This window comes from Sminthopsis crassicaudata, chromosome 5, assembly GCF_048593235.1.
Source record: "Sminthopsis crassicaudata isolate SCR6 chromosome 5, ASM4859323v1, whole genome shotgun sequence".
Classification (NCBI taxonomy): Eukaryota; Metazoa; Chordata; class Mammalia; order Dasyuromorphia; family Dasyuridae; genus Sminthopsis; species Sminthopsis crassicaudata.
This window is the reverse complement of record NC_133621.1, coordinates 198,144,095-198,166,292: the sequence shown is the minus strand read 5'-3', so window position 1 is coordinate 198,166,292 and position 22,198 is coordinate 198,144,095. Positions and strand designations below refer to the sequence as shown.

At 34.3% G+C, this 22,198-nt stretch overlaps 1 protein-coding gene and 1 long non-coding RNA gene across 2 annotated transcripts in view; one reads left to right on the top strand and one right to left on the bottom strand.

The window, feature by feature from the left end:
* Nucleotides 1-22,198, bottom strand: part of CACNA1C (calcium voltage-gated channel subunit alpha1 C) — a 799,944-nt gene that overhangs the window by 250,367 nt on the left and 527,379 nt on the right. Inside the window, 1 exon segment of the mRNA XM_074269400.1 lies at nt 11,417-11,613. Within this exon segment, the coding sequence (XP_074125501.1) occupies nt 11,417-11,613 (197 nt within the window).
* The window catches only part of LOC141543716 (uncharacterized), a 46,252-nt gene that overhangs the window by 8,812 nt on the left and 15,242 nt on the right, over nt 1-22,198 (top strand). The gene's annotated exons all lie outside the window — the stretch shown is intronic.

Below are 22,198 nucleotides of genomic sequence, written 5' to 3'. Positions count from 1 at the left end.
TAGTTGCAACTCAGTTTGAAATTTGTAGAGTTCAGAGCAAGAGGGCTGTGTTCAGATTTTTTTAAAACATGCAAACTGAAAGTTTGCAGTTCTCCAGCCTGAACTATCCCTGACATTCTTGAATAACACAACACTCAGTTTCTGAGAAAGTGTCAGCAGAATTCAGGATGACATAAAAGAGGACCAAACATAACACAAACATTTCTTTCCAAAGTGCATAGAACCTAGCCTAAGACTGAAGTCAGGAAATAAAGCTAGAAGAAAAAGCAAGAAAAGAAACAAAAAAGAATCCCATTATAAAGAGCTATTGTGCTAAAATGGATACTTTATATATAAACCTAGAAGAAAAATCAATCAAAACATCTACAAGCAAAGCCTTAAAGAAATGTTTTATAAATGAAATGAGAGTTGCAGAAGAAATAATTATAAAATGAAAGCAGTAAGGAGTGAATTTGAAAAAAAAGAGAGTGATGAAAGAAGGAATTGGGCAGAAAATTAACAACTTGGCACAAGAGATACAGAGTTAAAGTTGGAAAAAAATAGGGGCAGCAATCATGTTTTCAGAAGTAACAGCAAAAATAGATTTAATTAAAAGAGAAGAACTTGGAAATTACATTTTCCTGAAAGATAATGAATTAAAATCAATACTAGACATATATGCCTGGCATAGCATAGTAATAAAAGTACTTACAGAAAAAAAATTTAAATGAGTTACAGGAAGAAATAGTAACATCATAATGAGAGGTAACTGGTAGACTTAGATGTCTAACCAAAAAATAAACAAAAAAGAAGTAAAGGACCTAAATACATATTTTTTTAAAAAAATAGATATCATAGATTTCTGAAGATTATTGAAAGGGAATAGAAAGGAACATAAACATTTCATAGTTTTGGATGGTATTTTACAAAAATTTACCATGTATTAGAGCATAAAGACCTTACAAAAATGCAGAAAAAAATTAAGCACTTCTTTTGTAGGTCACAATGCAATAAAATTATATTCTATGAAGGTCTACTGAAGAAATGACTAAAATTAATTACAGAATAAATACAATATGAAAGAAAAGTTAGGTGAAAGAACAAATCATAAAAACAATAGCTCATTTCATTAAAAATAAAAAAAAAATATGAAAGCTTTTGGGATTCAGCCAAAGCAGTTCTCAGGTAACATTTATATCTCTAAATGCTTTCATCAGTAAGAGAATGAACCTATCAATAACTTGGGCAAGCAATTAAAAACAAAACCTCTAGAAACCAAGGAATTTAATAACACAGACTAAAGCAATAAAATATATTTCCTAAAGATAAAAGAATAGATAAAAATGAAAATGGGAAAAAACCATTGAATTAACAAAAAAAATTAGGAGCCAATTAATAAAAACCCTATATAACTAAACAAAACACTAGCTAATTTTATTTTTTAAAAGAAAGAGAAAAGCCAAATTATCAGTTTCAAATATGAAAAAGGTAAATTTACAACAAATGAAGAAATAAAATTATTTTAAAAACTATTCTATTTAATTATATGTCAGTAAGATTGACAATCTAAATGAAATGAATGAATTTTTACTGAAATATAAAATGCCGGGGGCAGCTAGGTGGTGCTGTGGTTAGAGCACTAGCCTTGAATTCAGGAGGACCTGAGTTCAAATGTGGTCTCAGACACTTAAACACTTCCTAGCTGTGTGACCCTGGGCAAGTCACTTAACCCCAGCCTCAGAAAATAAATAAATAAATAAAATGCCCAGGTTATTAGAATGATATAGATGATGTTAAATAGCCCAGTCTTAGAAAAAGAAGTTAAGCTACAAATGAGTTACCAAAACAAAAAAATCCAGATGAATCTATAAATGGATTCTATCAATATTTAAGGAAAATAATCCCAATACTACAAAAACCACTGGAAAAAATAGGAAGAGATCCTATCAAATTCTTTCTATGATATAAATATGTTCTTAATACCAAAATCAGGAAGTAAGGACAAAAAGCAAACTATAGACCAATCCCCAATTAAATATTGATGCAAAAAATTATTAGCAAGCATACTATTGCAGTATATTACAAAAATTATACACTATACCACTTTGGATTTATATCAGGAATGTAGGGTTGGTTCACTATTAGGAAAACTATAAACCTTATTGATCCCATTAATGATAAGAACAAAAATTATATGATATCAATAGATTATCATTAGTATTTGATATAGTGTTTAAAATGCTAGCTATAGCAATAAAAAAAAGAAAAATATTTGAGAGAATTAGCAAAGGCAAAGAGGAAACCAAAATTATCCTTTTTTTTTTGTGGATATGATGGTTTACTTAGAGAGCTCAGGCAACAACAAAAGATTAATTGAAACAATAAACAACTTCAGCAAAGTCACCAAAATCATCACCATATTTGAATATTACCAACAGAATTCAGCAGGAAGAGATAGAAAGAGATATTCCACTTACAATGACTATAGAATGTATAAAATACTTGGGAATCTTGCATTAAGACACATACAAAAGATTCTTTACACAGAAACATATCTAAATAAGTGGAGAAATATTAATTGCATATGGATAGTCTGAACCAATATAGTGAAAATACCTAACATAGTGCCTCCTATGTGGTAAGCATTATGCCAAATGCTTTACAAATATGTTACTACAAATGACAATTCTCCCTAAATTAAATTATATATTTAGTGCTTTATCAATAAGTTAGAAAAAATAAAATTAATCTGGAGAAATAATAAATTAAGAATCTCAAGGGAAATAATAAAAATTAGTGAGAAGGAAAAGGGCATGACAGCACTACCTCTCAAACTATTATAAAATAATAATTATCAAAACAATTTGATTCTGGTCAAGGAACAGAGACTGATCATTGGAAGAAAAGATGTACAAGATATGTACAAGATGTACAAGCAAATGAGTACAACTGCCTTTTATTTGATAAATCCAAAGATCCCAAATATTGGAATAGGAAATGACAACTTTGCCAAAACTTTTAAGAAAACTGGATATCTATCTGACTGAAACTTGGTATAGACCAACAATTTTATTTTTTATTTCCTTGTACCTAAGTTCCTCTATGTTGCTTTAGGAATTCCTTCATAGGAATTTGTTGCCTGCTCAGTCAGGCTATAGAATTTTGAAGGGCAAATCCATTTTTGATATCTCGAATTATAGTTATGAGCAAATAAGTTTGATTTTGAATTTATTTTGAATGAATAAATTTCTTGCCAATTTAATAGATACTTCTCCACTGAGCTATTTTGTAGACACCTAATCCTCCAGTTTATGTAGCAGAGTCCACTGAAGTGTTAATGCCCTAAAATGAAAAGGATTTAAAATCCTCCTATAAAAAAATCACTAACTCTAAGATCTTAATCCCATGGGGATCAAATTTCTTTCTCACCTCAGTTTAGATTTCAGTATTCTATTTTTTTTAATGAGTTAAAGGGGAAAAAAAGTGTTTCCACTTTTTCTTTATAATTGTTAGTGGGTTACTATTGTTGTGCCACAGTTCTCTTTTATTATCCTGACTCAGTTTCCCTAAATTGTACTGCCTTGGTTTCCCTGAATTGTTCTTCCTCAGTTGTTCTATTCAATCCTGCAAAAACCACCTTTCCTTCTTAATCATCAAAATATTTGATAAGGACAAAAGATCTTATATTTTAGAATATCAGAATGCCTCTCTCCCAAATCTATCAGAATATCAGATGCCATATTATCAAGATGCCTCTCCCCATCCTGTCAGAACCAGATTGATAGGGCCTTCCCATTCTCAGTGCTCTGACTCTTCCCCTGCCTTAGTCTACCCCCTGTATCTGAGCCACATGTATATATAGATCATTGAGAACTCACACTGTTTGCTGGATTCTTGGAGACAATAGTCTCATTCAGCCCTGGGACCAACCATGGATCCATTTGGTCCGATTAAATCTTTCCCTTTCAAATAAAATATCATAACTCTCTAATCTCTATCTTGCCTCAGTTTCTCCGGCATTACACTATTATAATTCAATTTCACTATGTCAACTTTTCTTAATTCTTCAGAAATGAGTTTTAATTCTACCACACTGAAAGAAAGGAAAATTGATTTTCTCAAGATTTCTTCAGAAATGGAGAAATGGCAATAGAGTAAAATACCTGAATTCAAACTGCTTACAATTAAAGAAACTTGCAATAATTTAGCACAAACAAGTGATATTTTGGCAGCAGTAAGACAAAAGTTTACTGTATGTGCATGTTTATGGCTGAAATTATCTCGTGGTACATTTCATATGCACAAAGAATGGCAAGAGCATTTAGAAATGACAGCTGACAGTTGACTTGTCAACACATACAAAACACAACAAAAAACAAATCAAAGTAAGAAATCAGACTGTTGTTCCTAAGGTCTTTTAAATGCCTGAATCAGATAATTTGGGATGAAGAGAGGGCTGAGGGCAGATGGAGAATTAGTTAGGGCCCTAGAAATAATTTTTTCTTCACCCTTAATTCTGCTAGGATCCTTTGAATAGATTTCTAGTTTAACCATTACTCTGAATTTCAACTTTAGTTAAAATAGTATAAAGATTGATTACAAGAGGGAAAAATGCAGAAAGTCATGGTTGTTTTTAGCAGGAGAAATCACACTGAGGAAGTCAGAGCTCACCTGTAACCAGCAACTCTGATGCTTGGGCAAGTACTATAAATATATTCCATGGCAAGTTCTAAGAAAAATACTGTCAAATTAATTAATTTATTTATTCATTCCTTTTTTACTTATTTATTCATTCATTCATTCGTTCCTTTATTTGTAAGGAAATTGGGGTTAAGATACTTGTCCAGTTCACACAGCTAGGAAGTGTTAAGTGCCTCAGTTCCCATTTGAATTCAGGTCCTCCTGACTCCAGAGCTGGTACTCTTACCCAGCATGCCATTTAACTGCCCCCTCAAATCGACTTTTTAAAAGCAGGGTTAGTGAGAGGAGAAGGAGAAGGGAAAGAAACTTACCCCTTGGAAGCTTCCTAGTTTAATTGTTTAATATTAATAGTTTAAGTAGCACGAATCTAGTGCTAAATTGAGTTGCTTATATTTACTAAAGGAGTCCAAATGTTTTTGTGCCTTTGGGGCAAGCTCTGGCTGCCCTGGCTAGGACATAGTTTTGTTGCCAGCTATGAGATACCTTGCAAAGCAATGACAAAAGGGTTTGCTGCTATAACTAAGGAAAAGCAAGAGGTCACCACTCAAATGTCCAGGAATGAGACTTTTTTGTCCTCTTGACTTTTGTGAAGGCATCTAAGATTCTCCAGTGAGTTTGAACACACCTGCATTGTGGAATCATGGTCCATTTTCCTTCTCTTGAATCTCCCTTCCCACTTTACTACAACTAAACTTTAATGTGTTTGTTTCTTGCTCTCTTTTTCCTACATCCCTTTCCCTCTGCAATCAATATGATTCAATGATGATATTACAGTGTGCCTGGTGGAAGCGCCTTATTACCAGGTTCATAGCATTCATTCAATAAATACTTCATAATTGACTCACTAAAACCATTGCATTCTTATCAGAATTTGAACTCAGTGTGGATTATTGAACATCTATTCTGTGAAAGCCTTGGATCTGTTGTGACATCGTGGCTAGGGAGCTGATCTTGAAGTCAATAAAGTCATGGGTTTAATTCTTTTGTGCCTCTGTCACATACTCTCTTGTGACCTTAGGTGAGTCATTTAAAAAATTTTTATGTGATCCCTGGGTACATAGGTATACAAAACAGGTATACAAATCGAATATTTACTGATTATAAATCATAATTTCACAACCCTCTCATGTGACTCCATGTGGAGTTGTGATCCACAGTTTAAAAAGTTTTGTTTAGACAACTTTTTAAGGCTAAAAAGACAGAGTGATTTTCAATTTCATTGGTAGAAGGAATTTCCTCATTTAGGAGTTCCCCATATCAGTGAAAAAACTAGTACAGTCCCTGTCCTTTTCCTATAGGAACATAAAAATAAACAGACTCTCAATTCTGATGGATGTGGCCCTCTCCAACAATGAGATGAACCAAATCAGTTCCAATAGAGCAGTAATGAACTGAACCAGCTACACCCAGAGAAAGAACTCTGGGAGCTGACTGAGCCACTACATAGAATTCCCAATCCCTATATTTTTGTCTGCCTATATTTTTGACTTCCTTCACAGGCTAATTGTACACTATTTCAAAGTCTGATTCTTTTTGTACAGCAAAATAACTGGACATGTATACATATATTGTATTTAACTTATACTTTTACATATTTAACATGTATTGATTAACCTGACATCTGGGGGAAGGGGTGGGGGGAAAGTGGGGAAAAGTTGAAACAAAAGGTTTTGCAATTGTCACTGCTGGAAAATTACCTATGCATAAAATTTTTGTAAAAATAAAAAAAAAAAAGTAAACAGACTCCTGGAGTTGAGCCATCAAAAGAACATCTATTGACAGTATCTTTGTTTAAGTGCAAACACCAAAATCTAGAGCCATAACTAGTAGTTTTTGAACCTAAAAAAAATGGAATTGAATTATGCCCTTAATTGGAGGTGGGGGGGAGGGAATATCCCTGAGGTATAAGCCACTGAATTGGGTAGAAAGTAGCTGCCATTTTGTAGTGATCTCTTTTAATGGCTTATTCTTTAAAGAAACTCAGTTATTTTTATGTAGATAAAAGAGTAAAAGTGATGTCAACGTGCCTCCAAATTTGTATAATCCAGGACAAAGTTGAGTTATTCTTCTCCTGGTTATGGTCCTTCCAAAATAATAATAATAAAAAAAACCCCAAAAAAACAAGTGGATATTCTTTCTGTAGAAAGTAAGACAATGACTATGTGTGTATCAATATCTATCTACATGTATGTGTATATATATGTATGTATTTTTAAAAATCAAGGAAAAAATGAAGTTAATGCTAATATTGTTCTAGCACCAATTCATTTCTTTCCCCTTCTGCGCACTAAAGAGCCCCACAATTTTTCATCTTCTAAAGAGATTTGTACAATCTGAAAGTATAATGATTCAATTTGAAGCCAGAAAACAACACCCTTACTCCAGAAGGTAGATCATCAAAACTAAAAGTGGCTTAATTTCCAAATCTTCAGCTTCCACTCATTTGTTTTTGCTATATTCAGAACTACCGACATCCAGAGCAGATCACCAAGTGAAGAATGACTTCTAGATAAATAACTTGACCCTTAGTGCCTTTTCTGCCAAGAAGTTGACATCATGCCGTGGGCCATTCCTCTACACTGGATGTACTTACCCACATAGATTCTGCTAAATTTGGTTTCTGAATCAGCCCCAGGGTTAATAAGGAAAAGGAAGTAATAGGGGTTGGAAAGAGAGAGGAGGTTCTTGGAGCTGCTTGAGTCCCCAGGGTATGTCTCATAAGCTCAACTTAAACACATTTTTTTCTGGGACCTCCTTACCCCACTCCTTCTGCTTACATGGCAAAACCTTACAATTGATCAATTATTATGGAATTCTATCTCTAGACTGTGCCTAGGACACAGAAAGCAGCCAAGAGTCCCACAAAGAAAACAGGCAGACTCCCGAACACAAGAAGCCAAAGTGCCTTAGGGAAGCTAAAATAGACACACATTCAAGCTTGAGGGTTAGGACAGGTTAGGCCAGGAATGCTTGGCAGATATGGAAGAAAATGCAAATTCCTAGCCTCCCACTTAAGTTCTAAAGTTTTGCATTTCTTTTTGAAGAAGGAGCAGTACTTTCCTCTGGTGATGTTCAAAACCCTTTATGAATCCTTTATTTTGAATGTTTTAACATTTTGGATTCTCTCTCTCTCTCCTCTGCCCCAACTTCCCAATACACAGAGTAGGAGAAAAGATGATTTTTGCAGCTGATGAGGATTTGCATGTTAAGTAGTGAGGATGACCTTGGTTACCTTTTAGGGTAATTGAGACCAAGGCTGCATCACCAAGGTCAACAAAGATTGATGCAAATTATCAGGGTGCATCTTTAATTTTCTACCTTCAAGTACACTTAAAATTACCCAAATTGTTGGTCTTTGCATCTTTCTCAGAAGCAACAACTCTAAGAATTTTGTTTTCCATGAATGGATACTGGCTAAATGCTTCATCAAGAAGTTTGGTATGCCCCAGTTGGCCATATGATATAAGCTCTGCTTTAAAATATACATGTGTACACGTTTAAACAGCCACATGATTGAGCTGAGAAAGTAATTTAAATTGCATGAGTTTTCAACAGAGAGGATTGGTCAGTCTATTAAAAACAGGAATTCAGAAAATTATTTTTCATGTGCAAACTTCAGTTATCAGCTCCTTATTTTGTCACAGAATGATTTTTTAAAAATCTCAATAATGAAAACCGTTATTTGAACTTTATATGTATCTGTTACTTGATGTATTAAAATTTATTTTCATTTAATAAAAGGAAATTATCTTACATTCTATCATCATAGAGAAAAATTTCTACTTCCCTTGCAGCTCAGGATATGTCTGTACCTAACCACTGAACCACCTGTTTCTGTAAGGTTTTAAGGGCCAGTTTTGCCATCTCAAAACATCCAATTAAGTCCTTCTGGATACAATATAAATATTCTGTGTTCTAATTCACAGCTACTTTCCTAACTGGAGTTCCCATCATGAACTGATTTCTTAGCTTCTTTTGACTGAAACCATACTGACTTCTTTGGTTTGAATGGAAATGCTTGCTCACCAATAAGAGATAGAAATCACATTCTGAATTGACTTGGGGAGCATAAGTGTTCATGCATACTTTACAGTTGCAATAGATTAGAGGCAGAGAGGAGAACAGAAAAAAGAGGGAACAGAAAAAATGGGGAATAGAGAAATTGTCTGTGAGCAGAAGCCTTGGGCCGGAGTATTACCCAGCTCATCATGAAAACCCAAGAAGATTGAAATTCTTCTAGGTGAGAAAGGTAGCATATTTATACATATGGTCTCTCTGTCTCTTTCTCTCTTGCTTTAAAAAAAAGAAGAAAAAAGTATATATACACCTATACACACATATATAGAATTTCATTATATTTTTAAAATATTGCCCCAAACCCACAAGAACAACTATATATGTGTGAATGTATATATGTATATACATAGAGCCTTTGTTGAAAGGTTCCTTGAATAGTCAGAGAGGAATATTCCTTGGGACCCTGATTGTTTCTTCACCTCTAAAATGCCTTCCATTTCCATTCTGAGTATTGGAAACTCCAGGGGAGAAAGCACAACACAGCTGCTGAAAATTGGTGGTTGCAGTTAATATGCTGCTCACTTTTCCCCACTTTGGGTGTCATTATGACAGTGTTTCTCTATACCACATCTGGCTGGTGAGGTACCAGTGACTTGGGTTGGGGGAAGAAGGAGGGAGGGATGAAAGACCACAATTTATATCTGGGTTGTCATCAAAATAAATTATACCTATTCGCCCAGCCCCCCTCTCCCAACCACCCACTTTTATCTTGCCCTTCACATTCCAATCTAATACTGACAGGAATTGCCATAGCAACCTAAGACACTGGTTTGAAGTTCATGTGATAAAAGTTTTAATGTGCTGTCCCATACATCATGTATTTTATAACCTTCTCATTTGTAGATAGATAATTGTTTTTTTTTCCCCCTGTGCATGTTGAAGTAAAGATCCTTCCTTACTAAGATAGAAGGAAGGACTAAAAAGCTTTTTCAAAAACTTAGAAGAATTTGGTATAATTTATTTAATAGAATAAATTTGTCCAGTTGGGAACCGATTTAGTTGACTTTTAAGATGATTCAAACAAATGTCTTAGTCTGTGGTCCCACAAATATTTTCTAATGAGTTTATTTTTGGCTTAGCTTGTAACATGATATGTGTATGACTTTAAGTTCTTTCTCAAAATTAGAACAATGTTTTGACTAGTTTTGAATGGCCCTAAATGACTTTCTACAGGAAGACAAGCATCCACTATGGTTGATCAACTACAACAAATATAGGGATTTGGATTAGGAGCCTTGTAAGTCAGGAGGACTTGGCACCTGCCGCGTGAAATATTATTCCAATATGAAAATCTCTAGAAGAGATGTTGTTTCTTGAATTTTCTTTCTGAAGCAGAAAGATCCTTCCTTGGTTTCAGTTCTGCTGTCTAGATGCTTTGTTATTCCCCACTAACATTCAATTCACTCTGATACAAGACCACTTCCACATATGCATTCTATTCAAAGTATCTCTATGCAGCTTCCTATGAAGACTTAGGCAGGTTCCATGAATTCCAATTATTTTGCAAAATTCTAGAGAAGAAGGTGCTTTCAGTGCTGACAGAATACATTAGTGTTCTACATACTTGCAGGATAGCACATCCTGAAGAAGGAAATACTAAGTTCTCTGGATTTTCAGACAAAAATAGGCTTTCCCTTACCAGGATAAGATGCCATTTAGAGGAAGAGAAAAGTTGTGTCAATTTGGTTGTGTACTGACAATAGGGGAATGTTTTATGGAGATCTTAAGCCAGCTTTCCATAAGGGTCAACAGATGACATGCATTATAGCCAGTTTTACTTGTTGGAAAACAAAAGCTAAACATCTTAGGAAACTAGAAATTCATTACACACTGGTGTAAATTTAAAAGATGGAATTTTCAGATATCTATCTTATAAACAGAGGTTTTAAAAATTTAAGTCACCAGTAAAAATCAATACCTATGTACTAGGTTAATGAATGACTAAAATATTATGACAAAATTAATCTAAGAATTAAAATTCAGCAATATGCTATAGTAGATGGTGATCTGCTGGACGGGGTCACTTCCCATAACACTGGACATGAGCTGTGATCCTTTCCATGAAACATGTGCTCTGGTGTCTTGCTGAAATGTATGTACTATGTCAAGTTGACATTGCATTTCCCAATTGATCACCAGTGGTAGTGATTGTATCAAAGATAATTGGCCACGAAGTGATCGGCTGACTGACTGGCTCTAATAATCATCTTTAGTGCAATTTCTGTTATGGGTGACCAATCAAAAATTACCATAGCAGGTCAATAATATACATATCCTTCCACAAAGTGCCAAAGCATGCATTCCACAGAAGGGAACAGAGCTCATGCCCAGCTTCACGAGAGCTGTATTAGCTCATCAGAAATGGGAGAGTGCATCCATTGACCATAATTGTCATACAATAAAATGCAAAGAAAATTCTAGTTTGATGTGGGATCTTTCTTCTTAGGAGAGAAGGCCTGATTGTTTTTATAGCCCTAAGAAAAAGAACACTTATGCTTCTATATTTAGGTAGGAAAAAGGGAAAAAAAAACAGAAGTATTACTTAAAGGGGAGTTGTTAACATTGTGATCTCTAAGTCAACTATTCAAAAATTCCCCAAACAAAATGACATATCTTTTACTTCCTCTCCCCCATGGGTCTCAGGTTTCCAGATACATACCCAGTACAGCACATCTGTCCAGCCCTCCATGGTAATGCACTGGAACACAGTTAACATGGCGAAGGCGAAATTGTCAAAGTTGGTGATGCCGTGTTTGGGTCCATCCCACCCTGCTTTACATACGGTGCCATTCTGGCACTGCCGTCCATGTCCCGTGTCAAGGGCACAAGGGGAAGGGTCATCTTCTACTGGGGCATCTCAGGTAGCCAGAGGAAATGAAGGAAAGACAAGAATCAAGAAAAGGAAGGAGAGGGAGAGAGAAAAAGTGAGAAGAGTTAGGAAAAAAATGAGGTTTAGGTTCATGATAAAAATAATAAGATTAATAACAACATACATGAAATTTGTTTTCATCTTGGAGATGGGGTGATTTTGCACATTAAACAACTGGAATAACTAAGGTTTATCATAAGCCAGCGCCAATTCAAGAAAGTAATCATTTTGGATATTTGGCATACAACTAGGAGACTTTAGATTCAACAACTGATTTAATGTACCTGGATGCCATGCTGTGTTAACACTACATTCTTATGAGCAATCAAAATACAGTAATAATGATGACATTTATATCACCAGGATGCATAGTGCACTGCCAAGTTCCTTCAGTTAGATAATGATGATGGGAAGAAGGATAATGACTGGTGATATTAGTAGACTTTTCTTTGAAGAGTTTATTGACATTTTTCTCTGTATATTCAGTTTTGGAATCAAGGGGTATGGTATTAGGAAGCTTTCTCAGAATTTTATTATCCAAACAGCTTATCTAAAGTTTTAAATGAAAACTCACATATTTCACTTTTCTTTCTTTGATTCATGATATCTTGTCTAGTCATTTCAAAATTTTGAGGATTAACTTTTTGTTTTCCAGAACCTATATTCTGCACACATGCTTTTTAGGCAGGCTGTTTCTCTTTCCTGAATACGATTTGCAGAGAAAAGCAGCAATTTTGTAGTTTGGCATTGCTTTTTCAAATCACCTGTAAAATGGCATATTTTTTCTTCACCATGAGGACAGTAAAACATGGAAAAGTGAAGAGAATAGCTTGGTTGAGTCAGTGGCACAGCCACCATTCCTAACTTTAATTTATACAAATAGTTTGTAAAGAGTCATTTACTAATTATCTGTTGAACTAAACTATAACATTCAGCTCTTCCCCAAAAATTAATGCAATGATCTTGCAATGCTTGCAGGAAATCTGTTCATCGTGGGAAAGATCCCCTTTCTAGCAATTTGTTTGTAAAATATCTTTCTCTCTTAATAAACTCCTGCTAGCTAATTTGTGACTGGAAAATATTCCATGATGCTTAAGAATTCAAGAATTCTCCTTTGTTTGTTCATGAGAGAGTTGATTTGGTTTAGGAAATTCAGATTACCCTCCCCATCCTTTCCACGTCTGAAGTGTTTGGTACTTTTGTCCCAAAGATGGGTAAAACTCACATCAGCAACAACAATACTTAGAACAACCCAAGTGCAAGTTTTATACAAGTAGATTCCTTTTCATGTTTGAAGGAGCCATGTAGCAACCAATGCTAGTTCTGCTCTTTATTGCCTATTTCTCTGAACTGATATAAGAGGGAAGAGTAAACAGAAAATCTTAGCAAGCTATGTTGCTGTTCAGTCATTTTTCAGCCATGTCCAACTCTTCATGACCCCATTTGGGCTTTTCTTAGCAAAGATACTGGAGTAGTTTGCCATTTCCTTCTCCAGCTCATTTTATGGATGAGGAAACCAAGGCAAAGAGGCTTAAAGGATTTGTCCAAGGTCACACAGCTAGTAAGTCTCTAAGATCAGATTTGTTCTCATGAAGATGAAGTCTTCCTGACTCAAGGACCAGCACTCTATCCATTGTACCATCTAGCTTCCAGCAAACTATAGGGCAGTATATAATAACAAACAAACAAAGAAAAAAAGCAGGGAAGTTTTACAATACACATTCACATATCGGAAACATACATGTCATGTTTGAAGGAGTAATATTCATATATAGGGAACTTTGTTAAAAACTTCATGAATTAGAATCCTGCTTATATATGCATACTATATTTACCAGTTTCTCCAGCAACATTCTTTTGCAATAATCTTATTAACATATTACAACCAACCTCTATCACATCTCAGAATCCCACAATAAGATAATTTGGCCAATTACACAAGATGCCAAATTATTATTTTTCCCTTTCTTTGTGGAATTATGTTTTTGCTGTTTTGGTGACAGTCTCTTCTCATGGAATTGGTTAATATGACATGCTAACTTGGTAAAACTTAGAATACCTATGGTTATTCTATCAAGGCTAATCATTGGTGAGTTTAAGCAGGATGCTATGCTTTTATAATAGCTGTCAGTTAAGCTTAAAAATTCAATGGTCTCTATGGAAAATAATATTATGTGATTCCCACACACATGAAATTAAGCACATTACTTTTTACTGACAGGTAATAACAATAGTTAAAAAAAGGAACTTCAAGCAAATTTTCCCAACCAAAAAAATGATTGCAGTTGACAACAGCAATAACATGATTTTGATTATTGACTTTGTTCAGAAGTTTCTTCAGTTCTAGGACAGTTATTTCAACATATTTCTCCTTTCACTATTATCAAAGCAATCCAAATGTTTGCAACATATTTTTTGTAAATGATGTAATAACCCCTCTGGGCTGACTGAGTAGTAGCTGATGGTGATCTGATCTGGGCAGGCTATTATACTCTGGGCAGCTGTTATTGGCCTGGGTTAGTTAGGTCACTTGGCTACTAAGCAGCTGTTGCCCTTATACCACTGGACTCTTCACTGAGGGAAGTTATCTCTGCTAGACGGGATCTTTCCTGAGACTCTCAGTATTTATTCAGTGATGGGCAGTTGGAATGCCAGCCTCTGATTTGGCTGAGTGTTATTCAGCTTTTTCAACTGCAGTATTATAGTTTAGCAAAGACAAAATCTTTTTCTCTTTGATCCTTTCAGAATTTTAGCTCTGAGGTTGGTCATCTCTGGCAGAAAATAGGAGATTTCTAGCATCTGTGGTTCAATAATTTTGAGTTCAGGTATCTTCTCTCAAGTTTTGGATTCCACTTTTACTTATAATGATCACCTTGGGTATTTATCTCTAGTTCTCTAGAGACTTATGCAAATAATATATAATTAAACTAGAATTTAATATACAATTGAACTAGAAAAGTCTCAAACCCTTTCTAAGGTGTACCACATTTCCTTCTTATCTATTTTCTTGCTATCTCAAAGTTTTACTTTTTTCCTTCCCTCCATCAATTTGGCTGAAGTGAAAATGGTTTCTAGCACCTCCTTATGTTGAAGTGTTGCTATTTCTGGGCCTGTAGTTTCAAATCTTCTTTTCAAAGAGAAAAAAAGAATGAACAATAATTTCCTACCAAGGGAAAAATCTTCAATAAAAGCCTAAAGTTGGATGCTCCTGCTAGGAAAGATAGTGCAATTATAGAAATTTTTGTTGTTTATTTATCATAGCTAATATTTTTATAGGTCCTTCATGGTTACAATGCACTATCCCATTTACAACCTCTTCTGATCTTCACAAAAATTTCAAGAAATGGGCAGTGTAAGTGAAGTTATTAACTTCATTTTTCATAAGTAGAAATTGAGTCTCTAAGAAAATAATTGTTGCTTGTCCTAAATTTTCAAAAAGGACCATTGATACTATGGGGTGATGACTTGTGTTTTGCATGAATTGGAATTAAGTGAGGCAGAAATGCACAAACATGGTATTTGGTCAGGAAACCTAAATGATTTGCTCACTATATATGCTAATAAATGGAAGAGTCAGGACTTATACTCAGATCTTTGTGATTCTAAATCTTTCTACTGCAGATGTAGGAAATCCTGAAATAAGTCTTCTGCACATATTTTAGTACTTTCCTTAAAAAGAAGCAATAAAGGCAATGTCAGACTAACTTTATTCCTTTTTTTGACAAGATTAATAAACTAGTAGATAAGAATGTGTAAGATAGTTTACCAACGTAAGGGATTGTTTGTTCTTATTTTTGAAAAGGAATACATCACAAAGTGATGTTCTGACTTGCACATGAGTTGGATTTAAGTGAAGTTCCATACAGTCTTCATCCTCATTTTCTCTTCCAGAGTTATCAAAGTCCAATGGCAGGATAAAAGTCACAGTGACTGGAGATGGCCAAGGATGCAGTGAATGGTCTTGGTATCTCTGCTGTCTGACCAAGCTCCAAGACCTCCATAGGACTTGCTTCAGCTACCTTCATGGCTGTTGGAATAAATGATTCTCATTCTCCCATTCTGCTGGAGGAAGTCTTCATACTTGGGGGAGATATCTCCCTGAGTCATTGACATTTTGGGGGCCTGTCAGTTACCCTCAGTATGATTTTACTGGGGTGCAGCCATTGCACATATTATAGTTTCTTAAAGCCACAGATGAGATGTAACACTTTTCATAATGAAAGAGACAGAAAAAAATTTTTTTGTGGAAAGGAAGAGATTTACATTGTCTAGGGAAGCAAAATATTGCTGCTGTTATAGAGCAACATTTTGTTATTTAATAGGAGTAGAAAAAGAACCTTGTTTTAATGCTGTTGTTGTTGTCAATCATATCTGGATCTTTGTGACCCATTTGATGTTTTCTTGGCAAATTATTTTGCCATTTTCTTTCCCAGTTCATTTTCCAGATGAGGAAACTGAGACAAACCATGTGAAGTGATTTGCCCAGGGTCATACAGCTAGTAATTTTCTGAGACTATATTTGAATTCAGGACTTCCTGACTCCAGCCCAGGTGCTTCCATCCACTGTGCCACCTAGTTGCCTATTTATTCTAATATATATGTACTCATATATAACTAATATGTATTATATGTAATATGCATAAAATATTATATAACTAATGTATATTTAATAAACATTATATAATACACACATATGTATATATGAATATATACTATTTTATATAAAATTATAATATATAATAATATATAACTATATACTATGAATGTGTATACTCAGGAACATGGTTTTCAGATGGGATTTGAACAGTTTTGGAAATAAAATGTTCTGTGGTATAAATGTGAGATTTCATATTTCTTTGGGAGAAGTAGGGAGTGATATCTTACTTATGTAGAAACTGTTTTATGTTACAAAGATGCAAAGAAAAATAAGGAAATATGATCACATAGAGACGCAATTTCAAGGCTACCAGAGATTGAACACTGAGGAAGAGACTTCAGAGCTTGATGGGTATTTCATCTAATTTTCAGACTACTTTATGACTAAAGAGTGTAAAGTTAAAGAGAGAGAGAGAGAGGAGGGGGGAAATCATATAGATATTTAGAGACTGACATATTTTACAAAGAATGTGACATGGAAAATTTGGGGAGTTGTGACTTTTGAATTAAAAGTAAGTTACTGAGTCAAAAGGCTCTTATTTAAGCATGAGAAATAGAAAAAAAAAATTGGGAACCTGAATTGAAAATGTAGCAAGGGAACTAACTAAAAAGCTGCTTTGGCTGTTGTTTGTCCTTCATTTTTTGAAGAGAATCAATGATATCATGAGGATGATGTCTTTTTCTTTCCTTCCTTCCTTCCTTCCTTCCTTCCTTCCTTCCTTCCTTCCTTCCTTCCTTCCTTCCTTCCTTCCTTCCTTCCTTCCTTCCTTCCTTCCTTCCTTCCTTCCTTCCTTCCTTCCTTCCTTCCTTCCTTCCTTCCTTCTTTCCTTTCATCTAGATTTGCAGGTAAATTGCATTAATTATAAGGCATCAGCTTATAGAAGGCTTTCCTGATAGGTAGCAAAGATAATTGACTTAATAGAACATCAATTAATACAATTGCACTTCAGCACCCCCTAGAGATGAAAAAAGGTGAAGCTTTTCATAAAGGCTACATGTAGAATCTTTGCCATAACTGTTGAATGAATTCCTGGATGAATCACATCCAGGTTTATATGCCTATTGTGATATATCTTATTATTTGGTGATTTGCTTTAATATGTTGCTATCTACATTATTATTGTTGTTGTTTTTGCTTTATTGTTAAGAAATGATTACATTTTAGATTTAAAAGTATTTTGTTTTTTTTAATTGTGAATGACTGGTTATATAAGCAAAATATACATTGGATGGGGCTGAAGAATTAGAGTGGTGAGTTTGAGAAGTATAACTTCTCAACATGGTTATCCCTCAGAGTCTGATGTGGAGGTCTATCTCTGGGGACTTAGACATGGTAGTATGAGAGCAGGTTGGAGGTCTGTCTCTGGGCACTTAGACATGGTAGTATGAGAGCAGGTTGGAGTAAGTGAGCCAAACCTAGAGAAAAGTTATGTTTGAAACCTTCTTGTGAGAAGCTTAGCTCAACCTGAAATATCCAAATGATGATGAGAATATGTGGAACTATCACAAATAACATTAAAGAAGGGAACATAGGAAAGAAAGTCACTTCATTAATAAGCAAGGAAAAGATGATATCCATAAAGATTATCTGGCGGCTCAAGTGTTGCTCTGCTATTTTAAATCTGTCTCAAGCAACAATAAAAAAAGCTTTGGGAACAATTAAGAAGCAATGAATATCTTGTAAAAATAGGTACCTATAAAAAGCACTAAAGAGAACACTTGAAAATGTGAACACACAAATCAGCAGGTCCCAGTAACATCTACACAGGGTAGAGAGAGATTAATTTGAAAAATGAAGTGAATTTTTTGGCTTCCAAGAATCATATATCTCAATGATAAAAGTAAGGACATGGTGGGGGAAAGGAAGAATTATCAGTGTTGTATCATTTTAATTTATTTTGTTAAATATTCCCAATTACATTTTAAACTGGTTTTGGCTACAATGTGCCCACGGGTTTGACACTTCTGATGTATATTACAGTTGCTATTGGTGAGGATGTTTGGTTAAGCAGAGGAACAATTTTAAAACAGAAAATCAGAGAAGACACATAATATTTTCTAGCTTGGCTGAGATGTCATATCTACATAGGTCTGAGTCAAACACATCATGGATCAACTCAGCTTATCCATGGAAACATAGGTTTAACATGGAAGCTATCTTTATTATAGAGCTTCTATGGACAGCTCCTCTGATAGAAAGAAGATACAAAGTTTATCGTTCCAAAGTCCTGAGTTACCTTGAGATGTGGGCTTTTCTCATTCATGTACTTCTTGGCATGTTACTATAAATGTTCTTACTTTCTCTTACAAATACTAAAAATATTGATGGGATAATTTGACCTAGATTTCTATGTAGATTTTGGTAAATTTATTATTTCTGAATTTTCTTTACCTATGATATTATTATTTATTTTTTCTTCTTTTTAAGTAAATGGTTATATCTCAGAACTAAAAGTATCATTTTTGTAAGTGGTTAATTTCATACAAATAAAAGCACATTGTTGGGAAATTGAGCATTACAGTGACAAATAGGGGGAAAGTATTTTGCCCACATTAAGGCTCTCCCTTGGACTTTGAGAAAGTTTGAATGAAACCGCAAGTTGCTCTTCTCTGGGAACCTGGATGTAATAGTGTCAGAATAGGTTAAAATGAGTAAGCTAGTCCAGAGAGTGAGTAGATGAAAAAGTATGAAGTATTTCAGTGTGGGTGGTCTCCTCATGTATCTATGACACATATACAAAATCTCCAAATCCTCAAATTCACATTATGCATGATTCTAAGTACTACAGTTGTATACTACTCTACTGCGCTGAACACATTCAGCCTTTTGGAATGTCTTCTCTAATTAGTTTTAAGCATTAAGATGATTTAGCAACATAGTGCTTTTGTTGAATAGCTAGGAATCAGATCATCAGACTAGCACCACCTGGCAGGTTAGGAAACTTGGAAAAAAATGACTGCCCACATTCAAAGCTCTGAAAAGAGAGGGGTTTTTTGAAGGAAAAGATTTAAAAACCTATAATATAGTACTAAAGTATAGTACTTTACATAGTATATAAAGTCTCATCGTTAAAATGAAAGAGTCAGATTAGATTTTTCTCTAAATGCTCATTCTGGTCTAATGAGATCTTTGATCTATTTTAATATGCTGAGTTTTTCTGGTTTGGACTAGGCAATATATAGGATTGTGATCCTAAATATTATTATAAGTGATATCCTAAGTGTGATAGAGACAAATTATATACAAATTCTCATCGGGGAAATATCTTGGATTGATTGATTATGGAAAAAACTCTAAAGGGATTCTCTTTTCCATAAGGCATTCCCTTGAGCTGTTTTTCTATTTTTGATGATATGATGAGATGAAACATTCATATTCTCATTCTTTTGTTAGTGATGTGTGTATTTTGCAGAACAGATAGTGGGACAGAGATGGGGTTGAAAGTACCTATTATAACTGTAGTCTTTGGTTATATAGAGCAGAGAAACTGCATTTTCCACAGCCAAAGGGCAAGCCCTCTACTTGGTGGTAAGGTAAATATCACCATCTACAACTGAATTATTAAGATCTTAGAGAATAAATTATGTGATTAAATAGACTTTTGTATGGACTTATACAAATTACTAAAGTTCTATAGGTTTAAATGTAGGTATAGATCAAGCTCTAAGTAAGTAAGAATCTAAACATGAATGGAAAATAAGGGCCATTGTGTTGGTCTGGTAATTCCTTAGATAAGACTGCCAACCTTAAGCAAGAGAAGAATTGTTTTATCTAAAAAAGAGAAAAATAAGCAGATACTAGCCTAATGTCAAAAAGGAAATCTATTATTTAAGAATGATCATCCACTGCTCATTAATTAGGGAATGGTTGAACAAGTTGGGGTATATGATTGTGTTGGAATATTGTTATGTGGTAAGAAATCCCAAAAAGATGGTTTCAGAAAAACCTGAGAAGACTTATACAAATTGATGCAAAGTGATGTGAGCAGAAGCAGAGAACATTGTATAGAATAACAGCAATATTGTACTGATGAACAACTGTGAATGACTTAACTGGTCTAATCAATAAAACAATCCAAGACAATTCCAAAGGACTCATAAAAAAAAAAATGCTATCTATATCAAGATAGAGAAGTAATAAATTTTGAATGCAGATTAAAGCATATCTTTTTCACATACTTTATTTTTCTTGCAACATGGCTAACAGAAATGTTTTCATGATATACATACATACATATATATTCACATGTATAATTGATATCATATTGCTTGCCTTCTCATTTTTTGGGGAAGTAGCCATTTATTAAGAACTATATGCGTATATTGTTCTTGGTGATAAGGAAACAAAGAAAAAAATGGAAATGTTACATGCCCTCAAGGAGACGACATTTTATCAAAGAATTTAGTCTATTCTTCTGTGTTATGAATTAATTTTAAAATTATAAAAAAAGGGAAAAATAGTGGCCACTTTACTATGAGTAGGAAAAAGCAAAACCTTATATCTACAGTCTTAGACTTCTTTGAGGACTATAAATATGTAAAATGATTTGTAAATTTCAAATTACCTATGTAAACACTATATAGTATCACATAAAATTTACTACTACTATTATTTTTATTATAGAAAAAATGTTATCTTGTACAATGGAATTCAGGAAAAAATTTGAGACGAGTTGCTATCTAGTTATTATTCTTTCCAATTTAATATTTTCTATTAGTTGCTTCTTTTTCATTTACAAACATGGTCATTTCTGTTGTATCCTTAAAAAAATCTTCCCTAGATTTGCTCATCACCAAGAGCACTATTTCTTCCCTCCCTTTTATGCAAACTCATAAAGCTATCTACAATGTGTACCTACCTCTACTTCCTCTCCTCTTTTTCAAACATTCTCTAGTTTGACTCTGATTTTGTCATGCAACTAAAATTGTTTTCTTCAATGTGACCAATGTTCTCTTTATTGCATCTTTTGATGTTGTTATTGCTCAATCATTCAGTCACATCTGACTTTTTCTGACCCCATGGACTTCTATCTCTTGAAGACTGTCCAAATTCATGTTCATTGCTTCCATGACACTCTCTATCCCTCTCATTCTCTGCTACCCCCTTTTTCTTTTGCCTTTCATCTTTATCAACATCAGGGTCTTTTTCCAAAGAGTCCCATTTTCTCATTTAGTGGCCAAAGTATTTAAGTTTTAGCCTTATGATCTGACCTCTCAGTGAGTAGCCTGAATTGATTTTTTTAGGTATTGACTGATTTGAACTCCTTGCTTTTACTCTCAAAAGTCTTCAGCACCACAATTCAAAAGTCTTGATTCTGTAGTACTCAGTCTTCCTTCTAGCCCGACTCCCACAATCATACTTTGCTATTGGAAAAACCATAGCTTTGACTATATTATAGACCTTTGCCAATAAGGTGATATCTCTGCATTTTAGTATGCTGCTCAGGTTTTCCACAGCTTTCCTTCCAAGGAAAAGGGTCTTTTAATTCATGACTATAGGAACTGTCTACAGTGATCTTTGAGCCCAAGAATATAAAATCTGACACTGCTTCCTTTCTTCTCCTTCTATTTGCCAGGAAATGTTAGGAAGAATTGCCAAGCTCTTCAGGGTTTTTTTTTTTTTTTGTTTTTGTTTTTGTTTTGTTTTGTTTTATAAAGTTTCCAGGAACCTTTTTTACATTATCCTTTTTCTTTCTCATTAAGAAACTTTTTAATTCCTCTTTACTTTCTGCCATCCAAATAGCTAAATCTGATGGCCTTTTACTAATCTTTCTACTTGCCTGACTAGTCACTTTTTCATTTCCTTTCAGTCTATATAGGTCAGTCAAGTAGATGGTTCAGTAGACAGAGTGCCAAACCTAGAGTTAAGAAGACTCATCTTCCTGAGTTCAAATCTGATGTCAGACATTTACTAGT